Below are 15,310 nucleotides of genomic sequence, written 5' to 3' on the forward strand. Positions count from 1 at the left end.
GAATCTCACTTTGCAGACTCATTTCATAAAATTGGCTGGAAACGATATGGCTTCATTCTTTTAGGAATAACAAGAGACACATTCCAGTCGGAATTGCTGTGTGTGTATATATCATTGTGCGGTCTACGCAGTCCAAAGTTGACACACGTGTGATAGAAATCTATGAAAAAAAATAATGAAGGTATTAATGACATACATATATGAAATATCCTTTAAGGGTGGCATCTCACCCCACTCTCCCCCAAGTCATTGTCTGCAGCTGATGAGGGCAAGGTCAGTCTTGTTAGTCCCACAGTTTGCACTCATGCATGCATAGTCATTCTTCATCTCATCTATCTGTGATGTGAGGTAAGCGACTCCCTCTCTCTGGCCTCTGTCAAGACTGATCCATAGTCAACAACCTTGAGGATTGCGGTCAGAGTTGAATAACAGATCACAGGGGCTCACAGGGGCTTGTTGTGGACCAACACATACAAACGCTGGACAACCCCTTTTCAGGCATCAGTAAGTCACGTCTTGTCAGTTAGTCCATAAAGCCTGCAAAACTCAAGTCTCCTGTGTTGTAGCGCCTCGCTGCCTTTGTTTGAAACTGTTGTCAGGGCAGAGGTATGTATGGCACGATGGGGTTGCCGCTAAAGGTTCCTGGAGCACATGAATGAGAGGATGGACGTGGGCAAGGGCAGAAAAGTAAAGGAAGTACACTCATCATTGCATTAAAGCAGGGCAGGACACATGAGTTGAAGAAAAGGGGAGACTGAGGGAGGGTACTGGGCAGGGTGCTGTAATAGAGTCTTTGTTGTAGTTGGTGTGACTCACAAAGCCTTGGCTGGGGAAAAAGAGCTTAGTTACCGTTACCAAACACAGAAAGAGAGGAGGAAAATATTTGTGTGCACGGCAGGTGTTGCATTTGTCCAATCGTGATATTTCAACTTCAGCTTCACATTATGGCTCCTGAGGTTTGACATCTTCATCATTCATGATGAGCAACCCCAAATATTTAACTTTTCAGACTTTGGATGTTTCATGTTATACTGTTATACTGCACACACTTGTGTACTTACACTTCGACATCTTTGCTTTTTTTTTTTCAAACAGTTTTGGGACATGCTACAAATGTTAATGTAAAGTTATGAAATTGCAAGATAGCTGAATTACCTAAAATGGCCTTGTTGGTGTTGTAGGAGGTTTTAGTCTTAAAATTATATGTAATCAATGGTGGGCCGTAAGAGCCAGCAAGGCCTTCTCGGCTGGCCTAACATAACCAGAAATCATGAACATAATGATAATGCTGCTCTTTGGAAGACTACAATCTAAAACACTGGATGTACAATTCTGCATGGAAGGGTGAACGAGTTTTGTGATGAAGCTGAGTGCGCCAAGGGCAGATTCAGTCAGATTTATGAAGAAACGCTCAGCATCTCAGGTGGTCCAAGCGTGTGCAGAGGCCAGGGCGCAGCGCAAGGCGACCTCTGCACACACCACCAACAATTCCACAACAACATTCTGGACAACATTCTTTGACAGATACGCAATTGATTTCAAGACCACGAAAAAATATTGTTTCTCTCCCTTCTCGACCCTCAGCACTTCCAGATATACTGTTGTTGATTTTTAAAATGCACCAAATAATAGCCCAATTGAGTGACGTCCGTGAGTCGTCACCTTATCGTGGTGGAGGGGTTTGCGTGCCCCTATGATCCTAGGAGCCATGTTGTCTGGGGCTTCATGCCCCTGGTAGGGTCACCCATGGCAAACGGGTCCTAGGTGAGGGGCCAGACAAAGCACGGCTCACACTAGCCCCTTATGATGAATAAAAGAAATGGATTTCGTTTTCCCTCGCCCGGATGCGGGTCACCGGGGCCCCCCTCTGGAGCCAGGCCCGGAGGCGGGGCTCGAAGGCGAGCATTTGGTGGCCGGGCCTTCGCCCATGGGGCCCGGCCGGGCCCAGCCCGAAAAGGAAACGTGGGTCCCCCTTCCCATCGGCTCACCACCTGTGGGAGGGGCCAAAGGGGTCGGGTGCAGTGTAAGCTGGGCGGCGGCCAAAGGCAGGGACCTTGGCGGTCTGATCCCCGGCTGCAGAAGCTGGCTCTTGGGACATGGAATGTCACCTCTCTGGCTGGAAAGGAGCCCGAGCTGGTGTGCGAGGCAGAAAAGTTCCGACTAGACATAGTCGGACTTGCCTCCACGCACAGTTTGGGTTCCGGTACAAGCCCTCTCGAGAGGGGCTGGACTCTCTTCCACTCTGGAGTTGCCCACGGTGAGAGGGGTCGAGCAGGTGTGGGTATACTTATTGCCCCCCGACTGGGCGCCTGCACATTGGGGTTCACCCCGGTGAACGAGAGGGTAGCCTCCCTCCGCCTTCGGGTGGGGGGACGGGTCCTGACTGTTGTTTGTGGCTATGCACCAAACGGCAGCTCAGAGTACCCACCCTTCTTGGGGTCCCTGGAGGAAGTGCTGGAGAGCGCTCCTTCTGGGGACTCCATCGTTCTACTGGGTGACTTCAATGCTCACGTGGGCAATGACAGTGAGACCTGGAAGGGCGTGATTCGGATGAACGGCCCCCCTGGTCGGAACCCGAGTGGTGTTCTATTATTGGACTTCTGTGCTCGACACGAATTTTCTATAATGAACACCATGTTCAAACATAAGGGTGTCCATGTGTGCACTTGGCACCAGGACACCCTAGGCCGCAGTTCGATGATTGACTTTGTAGTCGTGTCATCGGATTTGCGGCCGCATGTTTTTTATACACTCGGGCGAAGAGAGGGGCGGAGCTGTGAACTGATCACCACTTGGTGGTGGGTTGGCTCCGATGGTGGGGGAAGATGCCCGCCCGACCTGGCAGACCCAAACGCTCGGTGAGGGACTGCTGGGAACGTCTGGCAGAATCCCCTGTAAGGAAGAGCTTGAATTCCCACCTTCGGCAGAGCTTTTCCCACGTCCCGGGGGAGGCGGGGGACATTGAGTGGACCCTGTTCCGCGCCTCCATTGTTGAGGCGGCTGACCGGAGCTGTGGCCGTAAGGTCATTGGTGCCTGTCGTGGCGGCAATCCCCGAACCCGCTGGTGGACACCGGCGGTAAGGGATGCCGTCAAGCTGAAGAAGGAGTCCTATCGGGCCGTTTTGGCTTGCGGGACTCCGGAGGCAGCTGACAGGTACCGGGTGGCCAACCCGAAGGCGGCTTCGGCGGTTGGTGAGGCAAAAACCGTGGGGCGTGGGAGGAGTTTGGCGAGGCCATGGAGAATGACTTCCGGACAGCTTTGAGAAAATTCTGGTCCACCATCCGGCGTCTCAGGAGGAGGAAGCAGTGCAACGTCAACACTGTTTACAGTGGGGATGGCGTGCTGCCGACCTCGACTCGGGACGTTGTGTGTCGGTGGGGAGAATGCTTCGAAGACCTCCTCAATTCCACCGACACGCCTTCCATTATGGAAGCAGGGCCTGGAGACTCTGAGACAGACTCTCCAATCTCTGGGGTCGAAGTCACTGAGGTAGTTAAAAAACTCCTCGGTGGCAAGGCCCCGGGAGTGGATGAGATTCGCCCGGGGTTCTTAAGGGCTCTGGATGAGGGTGCATGGGAGTTCGCCCAACCAGTCCACATGTGTTTTGTGGGCTTGGAGAAGGCGTTCGACCGTGTCCCTCGAGAGGTTCTGTAGGGGGTGCTTCGGGAGTACGGGGTACCGAGGCAACTGATAAGGGCGGTTTGGTCCCTGTATCACCGATGCCAGAGTTTGGTCCGCATTTCCGGCAGTAAGTCGGATTCGTTCCCAGTGAGGGTTGGACTCCGGCAAGGCTGCTCTTTGTCACCGATTCTGTTCATAATTTTTATGGAGAGAATTTCTAGGCGCAGCCGAAGCGTTGAGGGGGTCCGGTTTGGGGACCTCAGCATCGCGTCTCTGCTTTTTGCAGACGACGTGGTGCTGTTGGCTTCTTCAGGCCGTGATCTCCAGCACTCACTGGAGCGGTTCGCAGCCGAGTGTGAAGCGGTCGGGATGAGGGTCAGCCCCTCCAAATCCGAGTCCATGGTCCTCAATCGGAAAAGGGTGGAATGCCCTCTCCGGATCGGGGATGAGATCCTGCCTCTAGTGGAGGAGTTTAAGTATCTTGGGGTATTGTTCACGAGTGAGGGGAGGATGGAGCGCGAGATCGACAGGCGGATCGGTGCAGCGTCGGCAGTAATGCGGACTCTGTACTGGTCCGTCGTGGTACAGAGAGAGCTGAGCCACAAGGCAAAGCTCTCAATTTACCGGTCGATTTACGCTCCTACCCTCACCTATGGTCACGAGCTATGGGCCGTGACCCAAAGAACGAGATCCCGGATACAAGCGGCCAAAATGAGTTTTCTCCACAGGATGTCCGGGCTCCTCCTTAGAGATAGGGTGAGAAGCTCGGTCATCCGGGAGAGACTCGGAGTAGAGTCGCTAGTCCTACATGTTGAGAGGAGCCAGATGAGGTGGCTCGGGCATCTCATCAGGATGCCTCCTGGACACCTCCCTGGGGAGGTGTTCCGGGCATGTCCCACCGGTAGGAGACCCCGGGGAAGACCTCCTGAAGCTGCTGCCCCCGCGACCCAAGCCCGGATAAGCGGAAGAAGACGGATGGATGGATGGATGGATGGATGGATGGATGGATGGATGGATGGATGGATGGATGGATGGATGGATGGATGGATGGATGGATGGATGGATGGATGGATGGGTGATGGTGTGCCTAGTAGTGCTTAAGTGTCTTTCTAACTACTCTCCTGTCCTGGTGTTATAAATGGTTGTAAAATAAAAGGTACTTATTGACTAAGTTGGACATCACTGAAGGCCTAAGTGTGAAATGCACCGCCCACCACTGTATTTAATGTCATTGTAAGCCTATTATGCGTGTGTAAATATTGCAAAAAAAATAAAATAATAAAAACTAATGATTCAATTTAAATGAATCATGCATAAATGATCATTAAAACTATTACTGGGGTAAATGTGTCGAAAACAAGCATTTCTAAAATGTTAATTGTAAATGTATTTTACTTAAAGGGGTTGTTAGCCAAACAAGAAACAAACATGCCTGAGAAAAGACAACAAATCAAAGATGGACGGCTTGATTTACGTAAGCGGTCTCGATCATTTGTTGCACACTTGCTGGCAAATTCAAAGCAGCCTTTGCTATTTACCTGTTACTTTGTTACCCAGGAGAAGCAACTTGTAGTGGTGTCAGTATGAATTCATAGTTGTTGTGAGGTCAAAAGGTGTGCTCCAAAGTAGTGTAAGTGGTGGTGGAACACAAGCTTTTGGTTTGTGATATGAAACATCACCAATTATATTTTAATTACGGTGCATGACTCACCACACACTAAAGGCAACTCCAACAATGGAGATGTTAAACACCTGATGGTGTGTATTGTCCTCCATTAGTCTGTGCTGCGCATGTGTGTGCACGTGTGCGTGACTTCAGCTTATGCAGTAAGCAGGATATCCTGTCCTCCCTGCTGCTATTGTAGTTGGGCCAGACACTACCCCCAAAACCATTTCCCCTCAGTTAAATGTCCTTTTTTCTTTATCATACACTCATACCCACGACCCACACAGACATACATACACTTGCACACACATGCACACAAACAGCCCCATGCCAGCCTTAACACAATGGGACCCAGTCCAGCACCACCCTATCAGCTGGCTAAAAATAACTTTTTTGGTCAGTAATGACATGAAAATTGTGGAACAATGTGATTTCATAGGTTTGATCAGTATAATCACTACAAAACAGTACTATTTGTGAAAAAGACATTTTACAGCTTCTGCAATAGTTGGAGCATTTTCCAAAAAGTACACATGGTAACATGGTAACAAATACTAAATGTTGTTGTTGTTGTTGTTGGATGGCATGTTCTTAAACAGGGAAACACACATTTATACAATATGCACAATGACAAATTGTGACATTTTGACAAAACCCATCCTAATTAACTAACCCCCTCCAAATGACACGTTCATTATTCTGCTTGTATGTCTAATTACGAGTTCAATGATAATGAAAAATATGCTGCATTTTATATGATTACTTGTACAATAACACAATGGAACAAACCCACCAACAGCAAGCAGAGGCAGGGTAACGATTTACCCCATGTTACACACCAGCAGTGTTGGGAAAGTTCATTTTCCTCACAAACTAGTTCAAAGTTCAGTTCACAAATTTTAAAATGAACTTGTTCAGTTTATAGTTCATAATTGACATTCTTTATCGTTCCAAAAATAAAAAGTTCATAGTTTTTTTCCGCCCCACAATCAAAAACAAAGGTCACCACGAGCTGACACCCTCAGGCATATGGGCATTTTCTCCTTGTTTCCATTCACACTAGTATCCAGGTGCTGTCACAGTTTTAACTACAAGAGAAAAATGTTTTTCTCATTTATTCCTGTGTAAAAAATTTTTGAAATGTGCTAATTGGCGTTTTCAAGTGAGCTTGCAAGATGTTTTTGCCTCCAGTTAAGCTGAGCCCCATAAACGATGTTTCCAAAACTTTGCAGGTGTCTATAGTCCACAGGGCAAACGCTGGATGGGTTTGCTTGCATGCTTCATCTTCTTGGGTGCTAATTGAAGAGATAATAGATATACAACAACTCGTATTTGTGTTTGGGTCGGTTCATTACAACCCATATAACTGGCGATTTTGACGTGGATTGGGTTGTTGGAACAGAATAGAATAGAGTACAATACAATACAATACAATACAATACAATACAATACAATACAATACAATACAATACAATACAATACAATACAATACAATGCAATACAATACAATACAATACAATACAATACAATACAATACAATACAATACAATACAATACAATAGACGACTATATAATATTTAATAATCTATATAGTGCACTAAATCAAATCACAAGGTATTATACAGTAGGAGAAATGTACATTTTGTATAAAGACACCAAGACAATAATAACAACAAAGTCAGTCTTATGTTAGGTCGACAACCAAAAAATAAATATGCGTCTTCACCTGAGTTTTAAAAAGAAGAGATCATTCCAGAAGAAAGGACCGGCAACAGAATAAAATATATCTGCGATTACTTGTGTGTGCTGAACCGCAGTATATGAGTCCACTGTAACTAGTCAACCCATTGAAGTACAGTAAGGCTGTATATATGTTGTGCTTTGTGATTTCACACCACTGCCAGTCGTGGGCAATAAAAGTGTTTGTGCGCACTTAAACAGCTTAGCAAGGAGCACCAACCCTCCCACTACGCTTCCTCCTCCTTCTCCCCCCTGCGGCCTGACCGAGGTGCTATTGTCTGGCTTCCTGTGGCGGTGGAAGCTTGGCTCTGCTCGCGGGCACGCTTGCACGCGCACGCGCACCAGGGGCGAGCAAGCGAGCGAGGCAATCACTGCAGACGCCACAATCAGAAAACACGCACGACTGAAAAGATCCCTGGAAAAGAAGTTCGCCTAGGTGTCAAACAAATACAAGAATTTCACCTCACACGGAAGGTCCAAACTCGTCAAGTGTTGGAGACTCGGCAAGTGCAGCGAGAAGACCGGAGTGTGGAGTTTAAATTTTGACAGCTGCTACACATTACACAGCTACTAGTGAGGAGAGCTGTCACCATCACTTCATCACAGTGAGTCTGCACTCGATTGTGTTTGTTCTTGTATCACTGGGAGTGTGGTTTATGTTAACACTCCAGACCTCCAATATTGTTGCGTCACTGCTGGAGCCCGTGATGATCGATTTGCTTCAGTCTTTGAAAAAAATACAATCGACTTAAAAACAGCATTTTAACTTTATTTCCCTCCACAATTATTATGAAGAATAGGTTCGTAATTTATTTGCCGCTCTTAAGTATTTTTCTGAGGATTTATAGGAATAAAGTTCATATATGTAGATATCGGTGCTATCTAAGTTGAAGTTGGAAATCCCGACATTTTATAAAATCATTGTTACAGTTGCAGCTGTTCCATTTATTCATCATTCATTTGCTTTGCACAGATATGTAAGTTGAGATGAATGAGTGTGAAAGGTTCTTTGTTTATATGTGACTTGCGATTTACTAAGGTGTACTCAGCCTCTATTCGGATAGGCTGCAGCTCACCTGCGACCCCAATGAGGACAAGCAAGTTAGCAAATGCCTGGAAGAGACTGCTTGCCAATCCATCACACTATCTCATAACAACCCCCAAACATCATGCAAGTATTCTTCCACAATGGACATGCTCTAAATTCTATATATCAGGCAACTTAAATGCTGGAGTGGAACGGGCAGCAATCTTTCATCAGTTCCACTGATCTTTGACAAGAAAAAATGCCATTTCAGATCTGGACAAATTACGTGCAAAAATATGTGCTCTTCATTTATTTCCTTTTGCATGTATCAAAGTGGATCCACTGTCCTAACCCAACAAGTTAAAGTTAAAGTCCCAATGATCGTCACACACACATCTGGGTGTGGTGAAATTTGTCCTCTGCATTTAACCCATCCCCGTGTCAACAACAAACGTTTTAAGCAGACATAAGATAAGATATTCCTTTATACGCTTCCACATGGGGAAATTATTGCAATATTTATTGCAATTTTTATCACAGTAGATTGGTTTATTTACATTTCAAAAACCAGAAGCCATTCATTTACAAATGTGATTGCACTTTAGTTTACATATTTAAATGTTCAGATATTAAGATGTGATAGACCGTTTTTGCAGGATTTGAATAAGGCAAAATAACATTTTTTATTTTCACTTTTTCTCTCGAATATTTTGTTATAATCATTTGTTTCAGATGTACTGTAATTCTTCTCTGTATAAAAATTTAATTCGATGTTCAAAAAGTTTTTTTTCAAACTTGAGTCTTGAAAAAGAGGGGGTCGTCTTATAATCAGGGTCATCTTATATTCGGGCCAATACGGTATATATATGTATGTCAAATAGTAAAATATGATTTACGCCATTTTTTAACAGAGTGATGATCATCTTTTTCCATCATGGTCTTGCCTTGAGAAAAAAACCGAAGCATTTTGAACCATTGTTTTGGTGAAAAATGAAAACAAAAAAAAAAACTCTCTGAATGAGCCACCGTAGACTAAAGTTTTTGGACTCAAAGCAATATTTGATTGTATTTTCATTCCTTGTCGTCATGTATATCCTAATGATTCCATTCTCTAGAAAATGACATGATTTTCCTGAGTTTGCATAGCAAGCTCTCCAGGCTGTTGTTAAAATCAGTAGCGTTGATAACTGTCGGTGATTGAATACAAGAACTCTGGCTCCTCCTACCCATAAAAACTCCCTTTGGCTGAAATGCAAACCTGATTGGATTTAGATTCTAATTTAACAGATCTCAAGCAATTTCAGCCCTCCTATATTGATACCTCATGATTGTTATTTTTTTAACACTGCTCTCACATCATCATGAGACACAGGCAAAAAGATTCTTCGATTTGGACTGGAATTTTCTATATCTCACAGGTCACTTAATACTCAAAACACATACACTGGGAATATTACAAGAATGCGCCGCAATGACTGGTGCTTCCCAAATACCTGCCCATCAGTCCTCTATTGGGATTTGTCACTGGTTAGCTCTTACAGTATGTCCATAACTTTTTTAATTGTGTTAATGTTAATTTTGTGAGAAAATGTTATGGTTAACAATACACATTTAAAGCACACGTTTGTTGTGGTGTATTTATTGTTTATGTTGTCTCTAGCCTAGTAATTTAAAAGTTAAAATAAAAATGTTTGGTGAGGTACTCAGCTATAATTATAGAAGAAAACGTCAACCCTAACAATAAAATCGCCAGCAGGAAAAGTAGTAAATCTCTTACTATATTATTGACTACTAACAGTCATTGAAATTTGCCTATCAGTTCTTCTAAATTCATTTTAAACAGTGCTCTGCTCTACAGTAGTCTACATTTTTTGTGGTGTTCAACTCATTTGAGCTTTAATTTTTTTCTTTTAATATGCATCAACTGCAAGGTGATATATATTACCGTCTGACTGGAGGCTAAAATTTGAATCCTGGATTCCATCCATCCATCCATCCATCCATCCATCCATCCATCCATCCATCCATCCATCCATCCATCCATCCATCCATCCATCCATCCATCCATTTCTGAACCACGGGGGTCGCGGGCATGCTGGAGCCTATCCCCGCCGTCATCGGGCAGTAGGCGGGGGACACCCTGAACCGGTTGCCAGCCAATCGCAGGGCACACAGAGACAAACAACCATTTGCACTCGCACTCATACCTAAGGACAATTTGGAGTCTTCAATCGGCCTACCAAGCATGTTTTTGGGATGTGGGAGGAAACCGGAGTGCCCGGAGAAAAGCCACGTGGGCCCGGGGAGAACATGCAAACTCCATACAGGGAGGGCCGGAGGTGGAATCAAACCCGCACCCTCCTAACTGTGAGGCGGACGTGCTACCCAGTGCCCACCGAGCCGTCCTGCATTCCCCCTGATTTAATTGGATATGCTCTTTTAAAACGATACAGTAGACCAAAGTAGAACAAATTGAATAAAACAAGCCTTTAATTGTCTCATAATCAAGAAATTAACTTTGCAGAAGCGAGTGGATAGCAGCAAAACACCAAACCAAAAAAAACAATGTACCATAATTTCTGGACTATAAGTCTCTACTTTCTGCACAAGCTTTGAACTCTGCGTTTTATAGTTTGTTGTGGCTTATCTATGGATGTTTCATAATCTTTACGATACTGTAAAAGGATTTGTTTGGTAATACGTGTAATAAAAATAAGAACATTTCATTTAAAACACCTGTAGTCTAGTGCGGTTTATATATGAACAAAACTAAATTCTCCTCTCATTTTAGCTGGTGCTGTTTATATGGAGGTGGAGTTTATGATCCCAAAATTACGGTAAAACGTTGGGGAATATGATGTACTGTAAATAGTGGCCGTTTAGTGGCAGCTATAGATCACAGTGATAACTGTTGCAAAGTCGTTGTTCCGCAAGAAGACATTCTTGAATTACTCATTGTGTGCCAGTTCAAGCCAGCCATGAGAGTGAGGGAAGGCAACAGCTGGATGTACAAGCTGAAGTCAAGCTCTAGAGATCAGCAGATCCCAGAGGCCTCTTTCTGTCACCATTACCGTCCAAGGGGCTCTGCTTGCAAGTGCAGCTGTTCGTGACCCTGTGCATGAAACCAAACACACATGGAGCCTGTAATCTTTTGGCCAACATAAGCCACAGCATGCTGAGCTATCTGTAGCTCTCTCATGCGTAGCGGCCATCAAACCACCGCTGCCACGGTTCCTTGAGGACTGGTACATGTTAGTGTTTGCCTGCTTGAATGTAGGTTCTATGAGAGTGTATTTGGTTCAGATGGGTACAGGGTAGGCATTGTAAACATCAACTTTCTGAAAGGCGTGTCAAAACGCCGTAAATGTCACTGCAGCTAGCACAAGGCACTGCCAGTGAAGTGCCAAGCTCAGTGTTTTCTTTGGGGGGTCTGTTCAGTGAGTCACATCCAAACTCACTTGGGTTTTCTACACGCAATAGATAGGCCTCTATTCTGTCTCCTACTTAATGGTCTAAAATTGGTATTTATTTAATAGAACTGGACTTAGAGATATCTCCAGATATTGGATGGATGCAAAGCTCTTAAAACAGCACCTCCTTTAAAGCAGGAGAATAAAGCAGCCTTACAGTATCGTTTTTTAAAGCCTGGCCTGCCTGCCTGCCCGCAACTTTCAGATTAAAGTCAAGTGTTTCTTTCTTCTTTGTGTCATGTGCCTCTACTAGAAAACACCAAAGGAGCTGTGATGATTTGTTGAGCAAGCGGCGTTTCCTTTCTAAAGCACAAAGAGATTGTGTTAGGTAGGATTCCAAGTAAATCTTCTATTTTGGGTTGAACCGAGTCACTAAGTGATGATGATAGCATCAACTGTTCATTCTGAGGTTTTGTGTTGTTAGGGAAGAAGCAGCATTATGGTTTGTACGGTTTAGCTGGTGTTGAGGTTAGTGTGTTTAATTAGGGTAATAGGTTTATTTTAACTGCATGAATTCAGTTAACTGAAACTAGACCCATCAAGTTAAGTCATGTGTGATATTCCAAATTTCCAAACAGAATGATGGAAATACTTTTTAGTCCAGGACTATATGCTACTAGTTATTGAGGGGTTGGGGGATAAGGGTGGACATCCTGACATCCCAGCGAGTACAGGTAGAACTTCAATAAGACTGTGTTAAACATGCAAAAAAACATGTTCACATAGTTCTGGTTGTGGTCTGAGCCTCTATTGTTTGAATTCGAAACCAGTTGAAGCTCAACTTTAAGCCTCTCTGCGTGTACTTGTATGGTTGTGAGTGGATTTAGATTGAGCAGAGTGTGCACATGAGTGGATGTAATAGTTTGAGTGTGTTTAACCTTTTGTCCTCTCATAGCTGCTTCCCTTCCTCAATTCTGATGATAAAGCTTAATATGAATAGCATGTGTTACAAGAACGCACACGCACAAAGAGAAAGCAGGCACAAATGTAGCCGGGTAACTGCTCGGACGACATCTTCAGGTTTACTTTGTGGTGAAAAGTCAGATGCTTCTTGGTTACAACTTCTTCCTCTTCTCTCCACAGGAGTACTGAGCATCCTGAGCACCTCCATTATTGTGTCCATGATGGCTTGGAGAAAACTTGACTGGGGAATATCCCGCTGACACCTGGACTCCACACATATTATCGCCCTTTCCTCCATAAGACAATAGTGTGGTGCGAGTTTGTTCCTCGGAGCCTTCTCCACCCTCACCATGGCGAGTTTGGTGCTCAATGAGACTGGGATGGAGGACTGCGGCATTGACGACTCCTTCAAGTACAACTTGTATTCGGTGGTCTACAGTGTGGTCTTTGTCTTGGGCCTCATCACCAACTGTGCTGCGCTCTTTGTCTTCTGCTTCCGCATGAAAATGCAGAATGAGACGACCATGTTTATGACAAATTTAGCATTATCTGATTTAGTATTTGTTTTTACGTTGCCATTTAAGGTCTTCTACAATGTTAACCGCCACTGGCCATTTGGAGACGGACTGTGTAAGGTTTCCGGAACAGCCTTCATCACTAACATCTATGGCAGCATGCTCTTCCTCACCTGCATCAGCGTTGACCGTTTTTTGGCAATCGTCTACCCTTTTCACTCCCGCTCCATCCGCACGCGCAAGAACGCCGCAATGGTGTGTGCAGCTGTGTGGCTGACCATTGTGGGAGGAGGAATATCAGTCACCTTCTTCTCTACCATCAACAGCACAAACAGAGCCACAACCTGTTTTGAAGGCTTCTCCAAGAGTACGTGGAGGACCTACCTTTCAAAAATCACCATCTTTATTGAGGTAGAGCTCTCACAGCAAACACTTAATGATTGAATACAGTGCGTTTAACTTTTTCGCGCCTAGACAAATTAGCAGAAAGGGAACAATACAGTTTTCAAAATTTTAGGCAGATTCAAATCTGAAAAATGTTGCGTGCATTTGTATTCAGTCCCCCTGCGTCAAGACTTTGCAGTAGGGCACGACCGCTAAGAAAGTTTTGAGGCCGACGCCAATGCTGATATTTGACAGAAAATGAAACTTTCAGATTAATCAGCCGACTAATTCTAAGAATACATAACGAATATGTTAACCTATTTTATTATCACTTTAGAACGTACTATGTATAACATTTGACTCTTACAATACTTTGCCCTTCAACATTTGTTTAATTCTTAAAGAGAAATTTAGGGACAAAAACCTGCAAAAAAAAAAAAAGCTAGACACTGATGTTTTTGCCTGTTCTTTCCCAAAAAAGCTCAAGCTTAGTCATGTTGGATGGGGAGCGTCTGGGAACAGAAATTCTTAAGTCTTGCCACAGATGCTTGAATGGAATTTAGGGCTGGACTTTGTCTGGGCCATTGTAACGCATAATCTAAACCATTCTATTGCCGGGCGTTATCCTAAAAATAACCTAATATGATAAAAACTAAATTTTTGGATAGCACGTATAAATGTATAGTTGTGTTTTCAACTTTGTTACTACAAATATTTTAAGTAATAGTAGGCTGTAATGTTTTTGTTGTAATGTAACCGCATGGAATAATCTTTTATTAGTCATGTGACAACCCATGGCTATATATATTTTAAAGACACCCCGAGACTATTGGGTGGGGCATCCACAGTGCCTGTGATCAAACACAATAAATGTATTATGTGAACATTGATGTTTCTATGTTTCTAAGTGTGAAGACTTATTCCTGCCCTTTATGTACCTTCCAAAAACGAAACTACAAACAAATAAAAGCACTCACATGCTTCTTGTCTTTCTAGATTGTGGGATTCCTACTTCCCCTCCTGGCCAACTTGGTTTGTTCCTCGCTAGTTCTAAGAACACTGCGTCGTCCAGTGACCGTTGGCCATGGCTGCGACAGCAAGAGACGCGTCTTGAGGATGATTCTGGTCCATCTTGGGATCTTTATCTTCTGCTTTGTCCCATATAACTCTATTCTCTTTCTGTATGCTCTGGTGAGGACCCAGGCCTTAGCTAACTGTTCCGTGGAGCGTTTTGCACGAACTTTGTACCCCATCACTCTGTGTCTGGCCAGTCTCAATTGCTGCCTAGACCCTGTGGTCTACTACTTCACTTCTGAGAGTTTTCAAAAAAGTTTGACCTTGGGGAGCAAAGGATCCGGCTCTCGACCCGGGAGTATTCCCCGTAGCGACTCAGAGACACAGGACCCGAAAAACGCTCTCCCAAGAGACACGCACACTTTGACGAGGAATGGGACAGACACTAAAGTATCAGAGAGTGAGTTTTGACAAGATAAAGAAAAGATAGGTATGAGAGAACCTGGATTTCAAAAGTAAAGTATCGACTGTTTGGTCCTTGAAGTGGCAAATGCATAACTCGGCAGATTAGTCCTGCTGTAAATCTTAAACTATGGTCTGGTCTTTGCTGATTAATCCACCACTTGGGAGCAGAGGAATGTACTATGTGTTTATTACAAGTTAACATGAAGAAGAAGCGACACCAGGACAGCAGTTATAGTCCTTGGGATGACACAATGACACTTGAACCTCAAATAACTCAGACATTAACACACACACACTATGCATTGGATTTTCAAATCTGATATTAATTACTTTTATAACTCACTGAGCCCATATCTTGTATTGTTTAAATTCTCGGATATCAGTACTATGACCCAGTTTAGACAGTTTAGTTATTATTATACAGTCAATCTGGAGAGAGAAAAAAACGTGTCATGTTAGGTTTGGGACGATAAAATGAAAATAAATGTTTTGAATTGGTCTCAT

General features: G+C 44.1%; 1 protein-coding gene across 2 annotated transcripts; it reads left to right on the plus strand.

Moving 5' to 3' along the window:
* The first annotated feature begins 7,307 nt into the window (after window positions 1-7,307).
* Window positions 7,308-15,305, plus strand: lpar4 (lysophosphatidic acid receptor 4). 2 transcript variants are annotated; one of them, XM_061273591.1, is made up of 4 exons: window positions 7,308-7,633; window positions 11,779-11,853; window positions 12,609-13,354; window positions 14,324-15,305. In XM_061273591.1, the coding sequence occupies exons 3-4, from the start codon at window positions 12,779-12,781 to the stop codon at window positions 14,810-14,812; spliced, it is 1,065 nt and encodes a 354-aa protein (XP_061129575.1). In that variant the 5' UTR covers window positions 7,308-7,633; window positions 11,779-11,853; window positions 12,609-12,778; the 3' UTR covers window positions 14,813-15,305. The 2 variants fall into 2 exon arrangements, with proteins under 2 accessions (XP_061129575.1, XP_061129572.1); XM_061273588.1 differs by lacking the exon at window positions 11,779-11,853 and having other exon boundaries at window positions 7,313-7,633.
* The last annotated feature ends 5 nt before the right edge of the window (window positions 15,306-15,310 follow it).

The sequence above is a fragment of the Syngnathus typhle genome, linkage group LG1 (assembly GCF_033458585.1).
Source record: "Syngnathus typhle isolate RoL2023-S1 ecotype Sweden linkage group LG1, RoL_Styp_1.0, whole genome shotgun sequence".
NCBI classification, from domain to species: Eukaryota; Metazoa; Chordata; class Actinopteri; order Syngnathiformes; family Syngnathidae; genus Syngnathus; species Syngnathus typhle.